The sequence below is a fragment of the Drosophila gunungcola genome (genome assembly GCF_025200985.1).
Source record: "Drosophila gunungcola strain Sukarami chromosome 3L unlocalized genomic scaffold, Dgunungcola_SK_2 000002F, whole genome shotgun sequence".
NCBI classification, from domain to species: domain Eukaryota; kingdom Metazoa; phylum Arthropoda; class Insecta; order Diptera; family Drosophilidae; genus Drosophila; species Drosophila gunungcola.
The window spans coordinates 6843331-6862697 of NW_026453178.1; the positions used below are offsets into that span (position 1 = coordinate 6843331).

General features: G+C 37.1%; 2 protein-coding genes across 3 annotated transcripts in view; both read right to left on the minus strand.

Moving 5' to 3' along the window:
- Positions 1-488: 488 nt before the first annotated feature.
- On the minus strand, positions 489-9999 carry LOC128257655 (uncharacterized). The gene is made up of 6 exons (XM_052988750.1): positions 9794-9999; positions 6808-6999; positions 5571-6435; positions 4295-4911; positions 3033-3153; positions 489-2589 (listed from the first exon to the last, which is right to left on the minus strand). Exons 2-6 carry the CDS (start codon positions 6903-6905, stop codon positions 1072-1074), a joined length of 3219 nt encoding a protein of 1072 aa, XP_052844710.1. The 5' UTR covers positions 6906-6999; positions 9794-9999; the 3' UTR covers positions 489-1071.
- Positions 10000-17309: 7310 nt separating this feature from the next.
- LOC128257271 (cell death protein hid) overlaps positions 17310-19367 on the minus strand; it is a 30782-nt gene continuing 28724 nt past the window's right edge. For both annotated transcript variants that reach the window (XM_052988219.1, XM_052988218.1), the window contains exon 4: positions 17310-18147. In XM_052988219.1, the coding sequence (XP_052844179.1) occupies positions 18067-18147 (81 nt within the window). In that variant the 3' untranslated portion in view covers positions 17310-18066. The remainder of the gene's footprint in view (positions 18148-19367) is intronic.

A 19367-nucleotide genomic window follows, 5' to 3' on the forward strand; every position in this document is an offset into this window, starting at 1 on the left:
CGGGAGCTTTTCCTTTTCCATGGCAACGGTGACAACCCTGGTCGCCTGGGCAGCACAAAAGTATACTGCACTTTTGCATATCTGTGTGATTTTCCCGCTGACAAACGCTCGACCATTTGGGAAAACGCTGGCGGGAAAAAAAAAGTATAAATTAAATTCTTGATGCCCCCGGGGGTTTCGACAACCTTTGCTTCTGAACTTTTTTATCATACCCTTTATAAATTTAAGACTGAGATATAAGGATTTTTGTTTTTGAAAACATTTGGTTTCTTGTTTCTTTCTGCCGTTATAATTTATTTGTTTAAACAAAAATTAGGTGTTATTTTTGTGAAGCAAAAAAAGAGGAATATATTTATCTATGTTTAATAAATTTGATCTTTTATAAGTTTATGTTAAAACTCGTTTAGCTGAATTAAACCATTAAATAATCCTAAGCAGAGGGTACTTCCTATTTCACTTGAAATATTCGACTGTGTTTTCATTGTTTATTTTTGCATTTCCATTATTGTCCCGGTTTATCACATTTAATTTTTCAAACGTATTCCCTAGATGAGGCCGTTTGCCACTAGATTTATGCGGCAATTCCACTGGCAGCGCGTTTCACTTGTTGAAACAATGGTAGCAGATGAAGAAAGTTGATCTTTTTGTACAATTTCGGCTGATTGAATTGTGTTTTATTAATAAATATTGGTTTAAAGCGTTAAATATTTACAGACTTATGTGACTAAGTGGTGGCCTGCCTCTGTGCGGGTTTTGCAGTTGACCCCTAATAGATTTCAATTTGGACAAACGCATGGAAAATTAACTTAAAACTTATGTGATGGTGTAAATTATTTCGATTCATTCTTGTACAAATTATAAATTATTTCAAACTAAAATATAAGAATTCAAAACAACTTATTCTATTACACTAAAATAACTAGGATTTCTAAACGCGGATTTCGATAAGATTTTTTTAATTATTTACAATCTCAAAAGAAAAGTAAAGAATCTCAAACAAATCGTGTGGTATAGAAGGCAAAGAAAAATGTTAACTTCTGAAGTAATTGACCTAATTTAGTGTTCTTAAATCTAACCTGTTTTTAGATAGACCTTACTCCCGTCAGGACGAATATAGTACTCGTTGACTCCATGTGAGTTGGTCACATATATATTTTTGTCGTCTTCGTAATGGGGCTTTTGATTCTGACTGCTGCCATAGCGATTGTCGCTTATGTAGTTTGCATTTGGGTAGTTGTAGTGTGGTCTTTCACTTGTGGGCTCTACAAATCGAACATTATTACCTGGCATGTATTCGCCACGATTCAGGGAATTGAAACCGCCCTCCAATCGGTAGTGATTATGGGGTCTGTGCTCATCGCTCACCACCAGGCGATCCTCCTTGGCCTCCTTGTCCACCTCGTTGTATTCGTAGGTGGGTGCATAGGTGGGTCTATTGAGGATTTTGCCCTTCCGAATGTGCTGTTCATAGTGGTCGGGGAAAATAACGCGGGCTCCACGTTGCGGAGGAGCTGCATCTTCATAAACGGCATTTGGAGGAGAATGAGGACTGTCACCCTTGAAGGACTGCTGGTTATTTTGAGCCTCGCGAATGCGCAGGATCTGCAGCTGTTCCACTCGGACTCTGTCCTCTCGGAGTTGCTCTTCCCGGATTTGATCCTCCCGATATTGATCTTCTCTGAGTTCTTCTTCACGGAGCTGTTGCTCTTCTCGGATTAGTTCTTCTCTAGCTTGTTGTTCCCTGACTTGTTCCTCCAACATTCTTTCTTCTCTCAACTCGGCTTCTCGGAATAGCTCCTCCTCCCTGATCCTTTCCTCTTGCAACGTCTGCTCATCCAGATGCTCGTTGGTATCCCTAAACACAATGCGTTTTCCCCTCCGCTTATCCACGCCCAGGTCAGAGTGGGAAAGTCCATTTGGCAGCACAACCTTCCATCCCTCCATGAACGATAAATCCTTGGCTTTCCTCAAATTTTCAGATGGTTCGTCTTGGTCCTGAGGAAACCTTAGCTTTCTTTGGGCAGCATGGCGATTGAATTCCCGGATAACTTCCGCTGGTGTGGCATCTGGGAAACGGACAGCTCCCTCCTCGTGTTGCTCCTCGCTTTGAATGTCCTTGAAGTTAATCACCCGACCTTCACCCTCGTCATCGGGAAACTGCAGCACACCTATTAGTTCAGTGTGAGCCTTGGCCGCCTCCTCCTCCTCATCGTCCTGAAACTTCACCAGCTGACTGGATTGGGTGTCCAGGTTGTCCTCCTCGTCATGGAAGTCATCATCCATGTTGAGACTCCTCCGCCTCCTCCTTCTTTGGTACTCCACTCCATTTAGATATTCGGATAGCACTTGGCTGAAGAAGCTACCGATTCCGCTGGCTATATCAGTTGAGGGTCGTTGAGTGGGTCGGGGTACAGGTCGCGGAGTGGTGTAACTTTGGCCTCCTCCACCGCCTGTCAAAGCGGAAAGGATGCTGAACAGGGATCCTGTGCCGCTATCTCCTTGCTGCGAGGCCACTGGTGTCTCCTCTGGCTCACTGAAGAACTTGAAGAATCCGCCGCGGTGATTGTTCAAATAGTGAATAATTTCCATCTAGGTAAAATAAGATTATATTATTAAAAAAATTAACATAGTACCAAGCGATACAATTGAAGCCAATAAATTTTGTTGCTAAATAGATATATAACTGTGTACTTTCTTGTTATCTCAGAGATTTTAATTACTTTAGTTTTGTGAATTGCATAAATAAATTTGTTTCACTGACTTAATCAATTTTACCGCATTGTGAATTTTTCAAAATTTTATTTTTGTGTGCCCGAATAATACAGTGATAAAAATGGAATCTTAACAAGAAATGTAAAATAATTAATTTAATATTAAATCATAATGTAGAGCATTGCATAATTAAATATTAAACTATGAAAGTGATAATTTTAGGTTTAAAATATTTAAATGCATTTTATTTCGTTTTTTTTTCAGTTTAACTTTTGTTTTAGACCTCAAATTATTGACTTTAGCATGTTGTAGTTACTCACATCGTTCTTAGGACACTTCTCATAAGTTTGGATACAGCTCCGCTCTCCACCACTCAAACCAAGAAGGGCAGCTCTTCCGTAAATTAGGGCAGGTGAGGCCACAGGGAATCCAGCAAGGAAACTGTGACAAATAAATAAGTGGTCAGTTCATATACTTTTAATGATAATGACTATAAGTTAAGACAAAGATAATAAAACCCTTAAAGAAACTCTGTAAAACTTAAATTTTCAATTGCTTGAAGTAATTTTAATATTTACAAATATTTACTAAAAGTTTTAAATTGCTTAAGATAAAGTTCATTTCGGTCCATTAAAACTAATACTATTTTTTAAAAGAATTTATTTTTGTTAAGGCTTTAATACTATCTTAAATAAGAATGCAATATTTTCCATTTAACATCTGTAGTAATTTTTCAGAGCTGAAACAGATTTCAGAAACTGCGACCAGATAATGATAATGGCTGCCTTAGAAACGTTCGTCCTGCAGTAAGATTTCACTCCCTTAAGCTTCCCATCTAGTCTCACAAGTAATGCAACTCCATCTGCCTTTTAGCCTCTCTCTAGGCCGCTTATAAAACTTAATTGACTCGAAGCCAAGAATTTGCCAAAGCCAAACAATTTCAATTTACAATGGGTGCTATCGCAACCCCTTTTCACATTCCCCCTTCCCCCCTAGAAAATCCCCCACCAGACGTAGCTCATTTAATAGAACAATCAATATGGTTTGCAAGGCAGTAATGAAGTCTAATCCCATTTAACGCTGCACCACAGAAACAAGATGCCCCCATCTGCCTTAAAATGCAAATTTAATAATATTTACTCACAACTAAAGCCCCTGCATAATGGAGAACAGCCCATGCCTCAACACTGAAAACCAAATTTATTAAAAATTGTGAGTTAAACATTTTTTTTAACACTATCTAATATTTGTCCGGAAAAAAATTGTTACGAATACAAATAGATTGAAATGTCGTGGAATTTAGAATTTTGTTTTAAATGATATAAGATAAATTTAAAAAACAAACATTATAACAAGTTAAAAAAAATTAAAAACAAAAAAAAATTACGATATGTTTGTAAATGCAAAAAACATCATCAACGTTATAAAAATGTATCGAAAATTCGAATTAAGGTAAAGGTAACATGGAAAACATGTTTCAACCTATTTAAACCCTTAAATGAAAGCATTGTTTATTTAAATATCTGTTTCGTTCAGTGAAACCCGATCCCCTGGACCATTCCGGCCACATTGGAGTACTCACTTGGTTATGGCCGGGGAGGTAACGAATCCGGGCAATTGGCCACGTAACGTTTGACCGGCAATCATCTGGCAGAGCACCTTGGGCACGCACTGCAAATCGTCGTTGCGAGCGATGTTCTCCAGTGCCCTAATGAGTTGTGTGTTGGGCGGTCGTCCTGCCAGTCCTCCTCCCTGACCCCCACTTTGGTGTCCTGCTCCTTGTGCACCGGCGAAAGCGCCGAGGAGACTGCCTAATGGGCTGGCCGATTGGGAGGACGAGGAGGGGGAGCCAACGCCCCCCAGGAGGAGATTCGTAAATTGCGGTGCATACAGCGAGGCCAGGGTGGCCAAACCACCGCCCACTCCGCCTCCTAATCCTCCAGAGCCCCCTGAGCCACCACCCGATGACTGAGTGGCAGGACGATAGTTGAACTGCTGCTGCTGCGGCTGCTGGAAGTGCTGGGACTGCGGTGGCGGTGGCGGTATCTCGCCAATCTGATACTCGTAGTAATTGTGTCCCGGTCTGGGCCGCTGGGGTAGTCCAGATCCTGGTCCTCCTCCTCCTCCTCCTGCCGGACCACCTGCTCCTCCGTTCTGGGGGTTGTATTGATACTGATAGTTTCCAAACTGCGGCTGTACCTGCACATAACAAAATTACATGATAATTTTTTTATAAATCGAAACTTTATTTTCTTAAAAATATGCCATCCTTTTTATGTTGTTAAATTCTTTAAGAATTTAGAAATAACTATATTCAAAGATTATACAATATACAATCATCTTTGCAATATTAATTTAACACCATTACCATTTATGGAATTTATTTAGAGTATACAACTATTTTGTGTATATCAATCCTCATTTTAAGCTGATTTAATTTTTGAATTAAATTTAGACTATTATAATATTCCTGTTTAGTTTTAAATTATTACGAAATTTTGTGCCTTAATTTAAGCAATTGAAATTACGTGATGAACGTGATCGACCTTGATCTATTTTTAGTATTGTAACTTTTGGAAATTGAAAATAAATTATTAAAATTAATTTATACAAAATTTCTAATTGACCTGCCTTTAAAAATTTAGTTTAATGTTGTACCTATCTTATAGCCTTTAAAATTTAATGGGTCAAAATATTCTATGATAAAATCGAAGTGTGCCTAAACACACTAAAGTTATTATTTGTAATGTAATTGTTGGAGTTTAACATAATTCGACACAATTATTTTTTTTTTAAATAAATCATAGTATTGGTGTTTAGATAGTTTTTAGTCGAGATAAATTTTTTTCTTCGTGTACCTGGTTGGGGTTCTGTATCTGAGTTTGCTGTGGGTTCGGCCGCTGCGAATAATTATCAAAGTTGTTTGCATAATTAGACGGGCCAGGAGGTGGTGGTCCAGCTGCTCCACCCGCTCCTCCGGCTCCCCCTCGATTCGCATTGATGTCTTGGCGCTGGTACAGTGGTCGCTGCTTTGGCTGCTGGGGCACAAAATTGGATGTCTGCTCGGCCGCATAGCTGGGCGGTGGGTAATCATGGCTATCGTAGGAGATTTTGTTCGAGGCGGTGGTGGGCGGGGCTGGCAGTGAAGGCGGCGGCCTTGTGGGTCGACGATACGATGGGTTGGGGCTTTCATCGAAGACGTAGCCGGGACGCTTCAGATACACGTCGTCCACGTGACCAGGACGCTGGTGATTCTGCTGATGACTTCCCACCAGCAAGGATGACTGCACGGTATAGACCTGATCATCTTGGGCTGGCTGCTCCCGTTGATATTGAATTATCGAAGGCGGGGTGGGGGTATAGCGATAGTTCTGCTGCGTATACGGATCCAGATAGCTAACCACCGGTGTCGTGGGCAGCGGTGTGCTCTGGAACACCGAGTGCGTTTCCGCGGGAAAGGAGAACTGTTTGTCCAATGCCGTCTGCTGCTGACCCAGTGAGTTGGGCACTTCATGCTTATAGTTCGGTTCCAAATAGCTCGGGGGATAGCGATTGAAACCAGCCTGGGGCATAACATCTGAGGGCGTGAATTCCAGCATTTGTGAGGGTCTAAATCCTCCGCCCGAAGTCACTCGGGCTGAGGTTTCTGTGGGACTCTGACCCTCTGAAAACTGCTCTGAGGGAAAGAAGTTTTTCAGCTTCACGGATATCTGATTTTCATCACTTAAGAAAAAGGAAAAAATGAAAAATATCAAAATTAAAAATGTGTAAGGAAATAATTATTTAAAAAAATTTGTATACACAAATGAATGCTACAAAATGCATATGTAAGAAATAAATTACCTGTGAGCTAGTATAAGAAATTGTTTACTTTTCTTTGCAAATCCAAAATTGAGAAAATTTAAATATTTGCATCTTTAAAAATGACAAAAAAAAGAATAGGAAAACTTAATTTTGCAAAAGTTTTGTTAGTCTTAGGTCAGCTAAATTATGATTTTATAAAAACAAATTAAAAAGCAAGGATATTGACTTCACAAAACATTCCACAGAGGCTCAAGGAAATTTGCATAATTTAAGGAAGCTCAATCAACTCACCCGTGGCCATTTCTTATGCACGACACGTCGAAGACTAATGCGATAATTAGAATTGCAATTTTCCATTGCACACTTCGCGGCTCCCATAGCAATTGCATTTTGGTGGTGCTGAAGTTGGAGGGAAAATGTGGAAAATCCCGCTGCTCACGTCAGCGATTCATAAGCTCAAGCCAAACTGTCTTCGCACGTCGCCTAAAGTGAGGAAAATGGAATGGAAAACATCATAAAAACTTGCTGTCAACTCAAACTACAAAAGAATTTCGCGCAATTTCCGACGACTTGTGCTCGACATTTTCTTGCTACATTTGCACATAAATTTATAGATTTACCACCCACTGCCCACCGCCCCCGGGGGATGCACATTTGCATTCATATTAATGCAATTCTCACGTGCTATCCGAGCAAGGAGTTTTCCCTGCCGACGACGACATTTGTTTAATTCCATTTTTTATGATTGCGCCGTGTTTATGCAACCGCACGACTGCCAGATATAATCGGATACCATCATCTTCAGTCCCGGCGAACCATGCAAAATTATTCGGATTATTGTCAAGTTTTATTTGGCGGGACGCTGACAGGCCTTAAAAGTTTAATGCCCAGAGCGAAGCGATTTGGTTTCTTTTTATACCCCGAGTTCATTATGACAAGTGCATATATATGAATTCTAACTAGTCTGGTTGTGAGCAAACTCTATAGCATGATTGTTCTTTGTTGTGAGTGGTTTTTGTTTGACTCATGGTTAGTTAGTAATATTAACTTTAATTTATTGCATTTTAAACTAATTGCAACCTCTTAAAGTCCCAAATTTAAGTCAATGTATTAAGTTGGAAATTTAGAAAGAAGTTAAGTTTAATACTTTAAAAATGAAATAAGAAAATATTTCAAATATATATTTTCATTTGTTTAACTGTATAAATTGACTTTAGAAACATGGCTTTTTATGAATTAAATTTGTTTATTAAGTCAAGGCGTAAAGATTTTATAAATCATAAACATTTTTAAGCTTTTAAACACCTTCAAAATTAAAGTTCATTAATATCCAAGTCTTTTCTTTAACAAATCTTGTCTTTATTGACTTTCATACTCATTATTTCTATGGCATTTTTTACAGACCATATTTTATGTAGTAGTGAAAGTGTGTTTTATGTTCTTAAGCAAAACTCTCTTCGACCCATCATGTTTCTCGCATTGGCTTATTGATTTCTATGGTTTTAGGCACACACACAGCTCATTCAATGGGGTCTTAACGTTTTTAACTCTTTTTGTCTTCTGCGAACCACCATAAATTTCACCATAAAATATGCACAGTTTGTCGCCTTGTTTAGTGCGTCATTTAGCGCTCTTCGATTTGCATTTGCATTTAAATGGAGTCAAGGTTGTCGTACGAGACAGAGTGTGTGTGGCAAAAATGTTAAACCCTTTTTAAAGATGACGCACAGAAAATTTCGAAATTATCGGGTTAAAGTCGCAGTCAGTTTGCAGCATCTGTGCAGAGTTAAAAATATATTATTTATATTTGTGCTGTGCAGCTTGTGCAATATAAAAACAACTCCTATTCCAAATGTCTTGTTGAATATAAAATTTAAATTCCATGCAATTGCGAACGGAGACGGGCAACAGACTTTGCCAGCTGTAATTGCAGCCAAAAATTTTATGATCCCCATCCGAGGGGTAAAAGATATGGGGTGAATTTCGGGGAGGTACCAGAAAACTGCATTTGCCGCTGGCTGGCACCAGAGGGCGCTGCACTAAAACCAAAAGACAGCAGACGGCAATGGAAGTTTACAACAAGAAATGGCAGCTAATTTTTGAGGTGCGGGACGAGGTGGTGTGGTTGCAGCAGGTGCAAGGATCACAAAATGCACAGTGGGTGATTGGGTGGGTGGGTGGTTGGTCTGTCCAATTGGGGAAAGGACACCGAACGAGGAGGCGGTGACACGAAAGGACACTTTACGCTCGAGATGCGTTCCAAATTGTGCGGGCAAAGACGAACACGGATACGGATACGGATACGGCGTACGTGTTGTGAATTCTTTGGGGGAAGTATCCTCTGCTTGTCAAATTACATAATCCACTCAACACGCCCCCACCCTCACCCCGCCCACCAATTAGCTTTAATGTCCGAGGCGTGCTGAGGTTCGATCTCAGTCTTATTCCTGCACTTGCACAGAAAAAAATTTCAATTAAATTTTTATAAGATGTTTAGCCACTTAATCGGTTAAATTAATATTTTTGTTATTATGAACATATTTTTAGCGAATTATTTTGCCAACCGTTTTTTGCTTAATGGAGTTTCTATATTTCTTTAATTAAAATGCACTTTTTAATTTAAACAAATCTAAAGTGTGAAAATATTCGAACAAATTTATTGACGAACTTTTTGTTGAATTTTGATTAATATAAGCAATTTATGCACAATTTTATTTGAGAATGATATCAATTTACAATTTTTATTGTCAAAAAATATGAATTAAATACATGAACATCAGCTCTTATTGGATAGGATATAAATTATTTAGAAGAGCGATACCGTACTTTATTATCAAAATAAAATAGTTCCATCTTGATGTAAAATATTGTTAATTATATTTTAATATTATTTAAGCATTATGTCTTGTTCGATATTTTAATTATACATTTTTCTGGTAGTCCCTTTGTTTTGTTAAGTATTTGAATCAGTAATTTGTGAATCACATTATTTTTTCTGTGCACCAAATGAGTCACTTGTGTCCACCGATTTTTGTAATGCCATTTTTGCGCAATTCTCTGTTATTTCCACTTCTTTCCACAACTTTCTACTCGCTCTTCCTGGCTGGCTGAACTCGAAAATTGGCCGGGCTCGTTTCTAGACACAATTGCCATGCTTTGTTTGGTTTTTGAATTGCTGCATTTGAAGTGCTGTTCAAGGGGACCGGCTTTTGATTTTGATTTGCACACTTTCGGTTTCAATTTCGCCGTGGGTTTTTTCCCCAGCCAAACTACTCACTGCAACTTTGTGTGGCCGCCGTTGCTGCTGTTTCTTCGCGTATCCCAAACGAAACTGAAAGCGAATTTCGAATCGAAACTGGTTAAATTTTTAGCCCAAGCGACGCAACCGGCAGACGTAAGCGGTGTAAAACTAAAAGCAAAACGCAGACGATTCCACGGCGACGTCTTTCCGGCTTAAAGTTCAGCGATCGTTTGACACGCGACGCCGGCGCAGTGAAGCCACCAAGCCATTTCTCTGGAGATATGGATATAGCCGAAGTCTACAGGTCTGGCCAAGAGAGAGAGAGAGAGCTCCACTACCATTCCGACTTGGCCAGGTGGATTAGCGTTAACAGAGAGCTGCCGGAATGGGTAAACGAGAGCAGCAGAGTTTTGAAGAGCTTGAAAAGAGACCTCGCCTCCCTGAAGGTCAATAGTTGAAAGTTTACACAATAAAAGAGTAAGGTAATATTTTTTTGGTAAAAATAATAAATTTTGTTTATTTATCTTTTTAAAAACGCTACATGTACATGTATTCATAAAAATGTACTAGCAAATTTGAAACCAATAGCTTTTTTTCTTTTTTTAAAATATAAGTTAGTAAGCTTATAGAAAAGTTTCACAAAGTTGAAAAACAAACTTTCGAATTCAGTTGGTCAATGTAGTTAAAATATAATTTAATTTATTTTTTAAGTTAAGTCTTATATACTTACTACTATGTTAAAATAAAGTATATTTGTTAATTTACTAAATGTCCATCTACAAATCTAAATAACGTACTTTTATACTTTTAAATCCAATATTTTACATTTATGAACCAGGCTTAGCTTTATTTTTTATTTAAAAAAAATTACCAATGCAGTCATTGCGGCAGGTAATCCGATTTTGCAGCATTAAGCTCTTAGCTGATCATTCAACTCGGTTACACACGATGTTATCAATTACAATTACATCTGCATTGCGCCGATTAATTGGCGTATTTGTTACACTTTTCGAGTGAGAAATGATTGTCCAACGAGGCAGTTGGCCAGCCAAATGGCTTAATTATAATGGGCCAACAGATTGGACGTCTGAGTGAAAGTTGAGCAGGCCAAGCAGTTAACCAGCTAACAAGACGCCCCGCCAACCAAACTGAACCCAACTGAAACCGAAACCGAAACCGAAACAGAAACCCCAACCGAAACTAACTCGAGTTGAGTAATTTTCTGCTCTAATCGCCCATCTCCGCACCCCCGCGGCTTTCTTTTCCCATCCCAGCTGTTGGTAATAATAATTTACACTTTTTATCGCCTCTGATGTAACAAAATGGGCTGATGGCCAGTATCACTGGAACAGAATTGGCGGTCAAACGAAAGCAGTGCCAAATATTAACAAAGATCGTGGGCTGTTCCCCGAACTCGGTTCAAGACTGAGCCCCAATCGAAAAACTGTGCCAATGTCTGTCATTCAACCCGCTTTACTTTTTGCTTTTCGCCAATCTCGCAATTTGTTTACGTTCGGCTGAGTTATGCAAAGTTAGGACTGCCGTCTTCGGGTCATGATTGATGAATGGCAAGTCGGTGGATTTTTATATCCGCCTGTGGGAGTATCTAGGTGTGTTGTCCGACCATGAAAGGTCGTCGATGAGTCGTCGATTTGTTTTCAGTTGGTGGCACTTTGGTAAAGCCCAAATTAGTTAGATTATTGCGTGAGCGATCAAAGAAGTGAACTTTGTAAAAACCAAATTGAAAATTAAATATTTGCATACAAAACTTCCCTTTAATGATGACAAAAACGTTAGTTCTGAACAGATTGATTGAAATCTTTGAGGTTAGTTAGAAGAAATATCCAAGTAAAAGGACATTAAGTGCATTTTTTAATAAAAGTTATAAAAATCATAAGCTTATATTATATAAGCATAAAATTGATAACATTTTTTTTTAAACTAAATGTTATTTCACCAGCTCAGTTATCTGTAAACTAGATTATATTACCTAGTTTAATTTAAGAACCCAGTTCCATTTAAATCTAAATAAACGCTTAAGCCCTAATTTTTTTAATCGATATCTCTGCCATTTAACTATTTTAAATTTAAACATTAAACATTTAACCTCTTTGATGTTCAAATAATCAATTATAAAACGGGGAACCAAGTAATGTATTACCAACAATCTAGATCTGAAATATCTTTACACTTAATTGACACAGAGTGTTAAAAACATGGTTTATTCTTCCTATATAAGCTTATTTTTTTAGTCAATATAATTTAATACTAAAAGTCATCAACTTCAGATGCAAGCAGCCGTAAAATCGTGCAAAAATTAATAATCATATGAACGACCCCAAAAACTCTTGTTAGCCAACTCATAGGCATGATTCCTGAACGGATGAAGAGATTTAAATGCAAAGCCAGACCACCAGATATCCGTGTATTTCGTGTATTTAATCAAAGGGGTCCTCTTCTGGCTGCAGGTTTGCGTAAAAAGGTTGTTAAAATTATTATGAAATGCCTGTTGGCATGCAGGAAGCCAACTTCACTCGGAGTTTTAGCCATTTTGCGACCGTGTTTGGTCCGGGACAAATGACCACTTATCAACGTGTAATGAAATATGGTGCATCTGCTGCCATAAAAGACAGCCCGCCCAGCCAGTTGGCGTCTTTGTCCTTGGACATGGTCAGCCCTTTGTCCTGGTATGCCATGTCGTATGAATTATGTTGATGGCCCCCAGACATCCCAACCCCCAAGACTCTAGCATGCGGGTCTCATTTATTACATTTTGGCTTTTTGACAGATTGCTAAGCGTAGTAAGCGTTTCCGCACTAATTTCCGTGTCCTGCAACTATTCGTTATGTGGTCTGGTCTCGCCAATGCAGTTAAAAAAAAATAATGTATATTTAGGATTTTATACACTCATCTCAAAATAGAAATAATTAAATTTTAGATAACGAAAATTCTTATTAAAAATAATGGAGGGTGCCACAGAAATCACTATTTAAAGAAGTCTTAGAAAGAGTATTCAGTATATAATATTTTTAGTACGAATTATCATTACAACAGACCACATTCCTATTTTTCATTGCCCACTTTATGAAATCTTTATAAATTATTTCAAAATCCTAATGATTTAGCACTCTCTAACAAATGTATAATTTTGTAGCAGTGTAACTGGGCAGCATTAAAAGCCAAAAGCAAATTACTCATCACATCAACGGTCAGCAAGAGTCTCCTGTTCTGCTTGCTTTTTATTATGTATGCCATGTACAGGGATTTTAATAAATCGTTTGCTACCATCTACGAGTATCTATTCGTCTCTGGTTGGACATCCTTTCAGCTTGGATTTGCTGTCTCTTTGGGTTTTTATTAGTTTGTCAATAAAGTGCCAAAAGACGTTGATTATGATCGCCATATATTGCTGCCTCTCTTATGAGTTATCCAGCTGATGGTGGCCTGCAGGCCAGGAAAATTTACGAGTCGTGCTCAAACCATTTTCCAGATATGAGATTGTTTATTTCCTTCCGTTTGCCATACTCCATAAACATATTCTCTGAAGTCTTGAGAGGCTTGTCCTTGTGTTTTCTGCATTCCTACTTATGCAGTGACATAGGTTTATCAGTTTTCAGAGATAAGCAAAGTTGGAGCTGAGTCAATACTTAATCCCCTAAGGCAAGCAAGGTAAACAGACCTTTTTAGAAACCAAATTAAATTCTGGCTGTTTTCAAAAAGAGGAAATTCTAGTAAATATCTCTTATTATTAAATTGAACCAAAATTTTCCGTTCCTGTTTACAGTTCTACCCTTTAATATATTCACAAAATAGGATAATGTTAAATAGGTAAAATATATTGTTAATTGGCAAATAGGTAGTAGATTTCATTTAACCAAATTATTGATAAATATGAAATATCCATAATGTATTTAATTTCTCAATGTCTAATACCTCCACCCTAAAATCAAGCTAGCAAAATGTGAAAATATATGTGGCAAAATGCACATGTACCCTGCGGATACAGGTGGAATTACATGGCAGACAAACGAGACAAGTTTCTTACATTTGTGTGCATGTTTCACGAGCCACTTATCTACTTTTAATCCTGTGGCTCCTTGGGAGAAAGGGAAGGATTTGTCCTGCGCGTGCATTTTGCTATAAATTTTTAATGCATTTTTGCTTCCCGTGCGTTTCACACAACCAGAATGGTAAAGCTTTTTGAAGTCGGGGGAATTTCTCCTTTAATGAAATTAACCTTTTCTTCCTTCCACCTTTGCTTAAAACTGAAATAAGCAGATGCGTTACATTCTCAATGAGTTTTATATATAATTGAATTACTTTTAAGTGGCTTTCAAGTGGCGAATAGTTAAGCAGGATACAATTTAATTAGAACTTGGCAAAACATTATGCTACGGTAAGGATATGTGGATTGGTTAACGCTCAGGAATGGTACAAGTTTTAAAGTGGGGCGGATACTTTTGCTAAAAAAGCAACATTTTTACTTTATTTATAAGAAAGTAAGTGAAAACTTATTTGATTTTAAAGGCAACTGACAATTAATAATTTCAATAAAAAATTTAAATTAAATAGAATATTATGTATTTAAGTTTTTCTTCCCTATTTCAATCTAAACTCTCAAAAAACCACAGGCAGTTAATTACGCCTAATTTCCGGAAAATTGCCAAATGCAAGGCACAAATGTTGTTTGGCCTCAAATAATTTTAATAATCATAATGGTTTGCGGTGAGGTTTTCGGGAGGCACATTCCTTTCGAAGAGCTCTGCCAATATATGACACAATGTCCTGCGTCCTTTTGTTTATTGCTGTTGGCAGGTGTCGAGCTAAAATGTAATTACCATAAACCAAGAGAATGGGAATGGGATTTCGGCTATTGATTAGTTTTGTTTAAAATTTAATTGAAAACTTGTAAGATTTCCAGCGTCCGATTAGTATTCGCTATTCAATATCCATTCAGGCGATTCGGACACGCGCCCAAAATTCAATGAAAATAGCAGTTTCAGATTAAATATTCCATTGTGATTGACACATGCATGAGGCCGTGATTGAAGGCGGAAACGGATGTCATGACCGCTGAGCTTGAGGTTTTCGGGTGGCCAGGCTAACATAATTGCCCAGCCTGGGGCCGCGTTTCATTATAATCGCCATCGCCTGCTTAAGCCGTTAATAACACATCATTTTTGTGACACGACCAACGTGGCCTAGTATCACGTTACCAAGTCGCGTGGCGCGTCTGCAGGAGCAGCAATTATTGGCCACTTAATCCGCAGCCGCAAAAGAAATGGAAACTACAAATTGGTTTAGGCATTCGCCTGGTTGTTTGCCGCCTAAGTGGCCAACATTTGCCATTTGAATCGGAAAAACTCTCGCGCACGCAAACATCACCCCTTAAAAATCACGAAGAGGAGGTTTTTCTGGGGAGGAATACACAAGTCCACACGCTATGCTCTACCGATCGTAGTTTCCATAGCTGCCTGAAAGTATGCCTTAAAAAATTTTATGGCGTATGATCAAAGTTGAATTTTACATGGTGTAAAATATACCAACATATAAAGATAAATCTGGAGCAAATTAATAACAAAGCTGGTTAAAAACTGTCAAGGCAACTACATCCTAAAAAACGGAAAATTTAGTTTTTTAAACCAAAAAAGTTTTATTTGGTTACTTTTGTGGTATTAACCTTATTACTCATCTTTTTGAGAATTTTTTCATAGCCAATATTTTCAAACTCATGTAACTAAGCTAGTTTCTTGTTTTTGGGATTGCTAATAATGATAAAGAAAGCGTTTTCACAAACGGTTTAGTTGTTAATTACAACCAATTTAACCCCCTTAATTTTTTAGCTTAATAAGACTGCATCCGGATTCATAAAAATTAAACTTCTTCGTTTTCAAATATTTTTTTCTTTTATTTTCATTTTGTTTTTTAAATCTTACAGAATATTTATGCGCTTTTATATCATTTACACATACACATAGATGTATTCATACATATATATATGTATATATATATATATATTTAAATATATATATTTTTTGTTGTCTTATGAAAATATTCATGAGATCAGTAATGATATTTATGTATAATAAAACATTACAGCATAATATAAAATGTACAAGTAAACAAGTGTTTTCTGCTTTCCGAACATAACACTAAAACAGAATTATTTTCTTAAATTGAGTTGACAAAATTGCTGAATTAAACTTATGATTGAAGTTATGATATATGTTTACATAATATGCGAAATACACGTGTTCATAGACTGTTTCTGTCACTGTTTTGGCACCAAACAAAATCCTATACAAAGAAAATGGCATTTGATTCAATAATTCGAACTGTGCTATATACAAGGTCGAGTAAAGATACTTAAATATAAAAACGGATTAAGTCGCATTGGGTCAAAAATATAAATTTCTTGTGTTTCATTCTGATTTTTTTTTCCATTTGCTTCGTTTTTTTTTTGTTTAAACTTTTTGTTTGAGTAATTATGGCAAACCAAAAATCTTGTCGACTTCTGGGCGCAAGGCCACAAAACTTTACCGAGATCATTGTGAAAACTAATTAGCAATAAACCGAGGATGGAGTTGGGAGTTGGAGTCCCAGAACTCACATCTCGGTTCATTTGATGCAAAAAATTTACAAAAATAATTTTTCATTGGGTATGGATGTAGTTTTTTTTCTGTTTTGTGGTAATTCAAATTAAGATTGATACATATGTACGATAAAAATGTTCTATTGTGTGGCTGGGAGTTGTCTGGGGACTGGGTGTTATTGGATTGGATTCGATTGGGGCTGTCACTTAAGCTACACAAATAATATTGCTCTATATACAGATAAACTCGTGTCCGTAGACAGCTCAATAAACTCACTAAACCGACTTAAACACTCTAGAACGTAGAACTAAAACGCTTGGCGAACTTAATACTAAACTTTTCTTTAATTTTTGTTTCTGTTTCTCTGTTTCACTTTCTGCTTTTTATAACATTTCTCATTGTAAAAAACGGTTGATGTATTTGTATTGTATAAATCCATGAGATCAATGCGATTTTTGGGAATTGTTTTTTCTTTCTTTTTGATTGATTTCTTCTTATTATTTTCTCTATGTTTGCTTTCATGTCACGGTATTCGATTAGCATTGAAACGCCCTGGAAATTCGAAGCAAATAGTGAAAATTGCTATAAAAACATGTTATCCTCTTCATCTCTTTTTTTTTTTTACTTTGGCTAGCTGTGGAGATCAATTTCCATCAATTTCCGTTGTGAGAGATCATTTATGTGCATTCCAAAAAAGACTGTGTAAGACTGGAAAAACCATCTCTCTCCTGGCCAAATTTCAATCGTATTGCCATCAACTTCCTGGGCGTGGAGCTTAAAACTACTATATTGTGAGACCAATTTGAATATGATGATGAACAAACAATGACAAAAAATTACAAATAAACATAAATCATAAGAAATTTAACTAAAATAACATGACATAAAACGTAGACACAAAACATCACAAAAATGGCATTAAAACTATATACAAAATTAATTTAATGTTTTTTCATTCATTTTCTTTTTTTTTTGTTGCGTTTTTTTCTCTTCTTTTGTTTTAACAATTAAAGCTAGGCGTGTGATTTTTTTGTGGTCTTACTTTTAAAAATTCTACTAGTTAAACATATTTAAAATATATACTTTTTGTTTTGCTTGCAATCCGGAATTACAAATGCGAAGACATTGAAATTGCTGTTTATACATTGTTCTACAATAGAAATAATTTTGTTGTTGTTTAAGAAAATGCATGTGTGGAAATGATTAAATGCAAATCAAAGATTATCAAAAGTATCTCAAAAATTGGCAGTTTTCTTTTGCTTATCTCTTTTTTTTTACGTTTGTACTTGTGTAATTTGTAAATATCTCTCAAAAGGTTGTACAAAAATATGCATCAGCAAAAAAATAAGTGTGACTTGAGTCTCTTGCCAGTCTAAGAGTTTTCATTACTTTGAGCAGTTTAAATTGTTCACTTTGAGGAAAGTTCTGTTTCGTTCGATTTAGAATTACAAATGCAGTTACATAGACAAATAGAATATATTGTTCTTGTGTCCCGTCAACCTTCTTAATCTTATATATGTATGTTGGCTGTATATACTGTATACTGTATATATAACAATCCGTTTACGAATTAATGACTTTCTGCTTGCGGCCTTGCAGTTCAATAAATTCGTTGCACTTATTTACGGTTTCGCTATGTCTATGTATAGATCGGCATATATCTTAAGCGCTAGATGATTTCACTATAGATCATTCGTTTACACGCCTCCCGCGGTTTCATCGCGCCGCAAAGAAGCCACAGCCCATGGCCAAAACGAAAACGGTCACAACAGTGGGCCAAGTGAAGCTCTGTGGTTTCTGAAAGCATACAAGAAATGAGAAATGTACTTATTAGTCTTAGGATCCTTGAGTAATATCTCAACGGGAACTACAAGCTGCTTAAATACAACTCTAATTTAATATTCGAGTCAATAGATGGCCCTCTTAGCACCCTCCCCAAAAAAGAACTCGTATCATTTTAACCAATAGCTCCCCTGTGAGGCATAAAATGTCTAAAACCACACACGTGACCGAACCACCCCATTGGAAAACCGACGATCCCCGCCCCTCAATCAGTTTGAACCGTAAATCAAGCGAAACTATTGACTGGCCAGCGGATGAACTTCATGTGGCCTGACCCAAATGGGCGGTCAACTTTTGTCCGGTCACTGGTGTAATTATTTTTCTATATAGCGCACTTGACTCTACCCCGACTCCCAAACAAAACCCGCATCAATGGTTATATAATTTACACCATTTATTTGTCCAATAGTCCACGCTTCAATGGTCGCAGTGTGGCACGTGTGAATGATGAGGTGGTGGAAACTACAACCACCGAATACCCAACTGACCCCACATTTATTATGCAAATTTGCTTTTCTGCTATTTTTGCCCGAATTTCAGGTTATATTTTGATAGGACTTTTGTGGCTTTGACTTTGTGGTTAATGGTATGAAAGGCCATCGAACATGTGGTCATATTTTGATTTGTTATTTTTTGGTATGACTACGCAAAGAAATTATTATGAAATTAATAGCAGAAGTCGTCGTTGTTATGTTTATAAATTTGATATTATTATGAATAATTTATATTTTCTTTGTATCCAGATTTATAATTTAATTTACCTGTACCCGTTTTTTTTTTTAATTGTATGTCCATTGTAAAACCAGATAATTAAATAGAGATTAATAAATATAAAAATCAGCCCTTACTCCCTTTTATTCTCCTAAAGTATTAGCTTTTTCGCAATGTTCCAAATGTATTTAATTCTGCCAGCAAGAGTGTGTATGCCTGTTCATTTCAGATTACAGAATTCTCACGCTCTCATTTAGCAGCTGACAGAGTCTCGGATAAGGTCAAATCTCAGCGAGCTGAGTGACATAGTACATAGTACACATGAGTACATAGCTTCCCGATCAGCCCGCAGCTTCCCCAAGGATGAGCCCCCACAAAGCGATGGGCGATAAGAGCGTTCAGACCAGACCCAACATCAATTACAATAAATACAAATCAATGTGAGTAGGAATAATAAAATATAG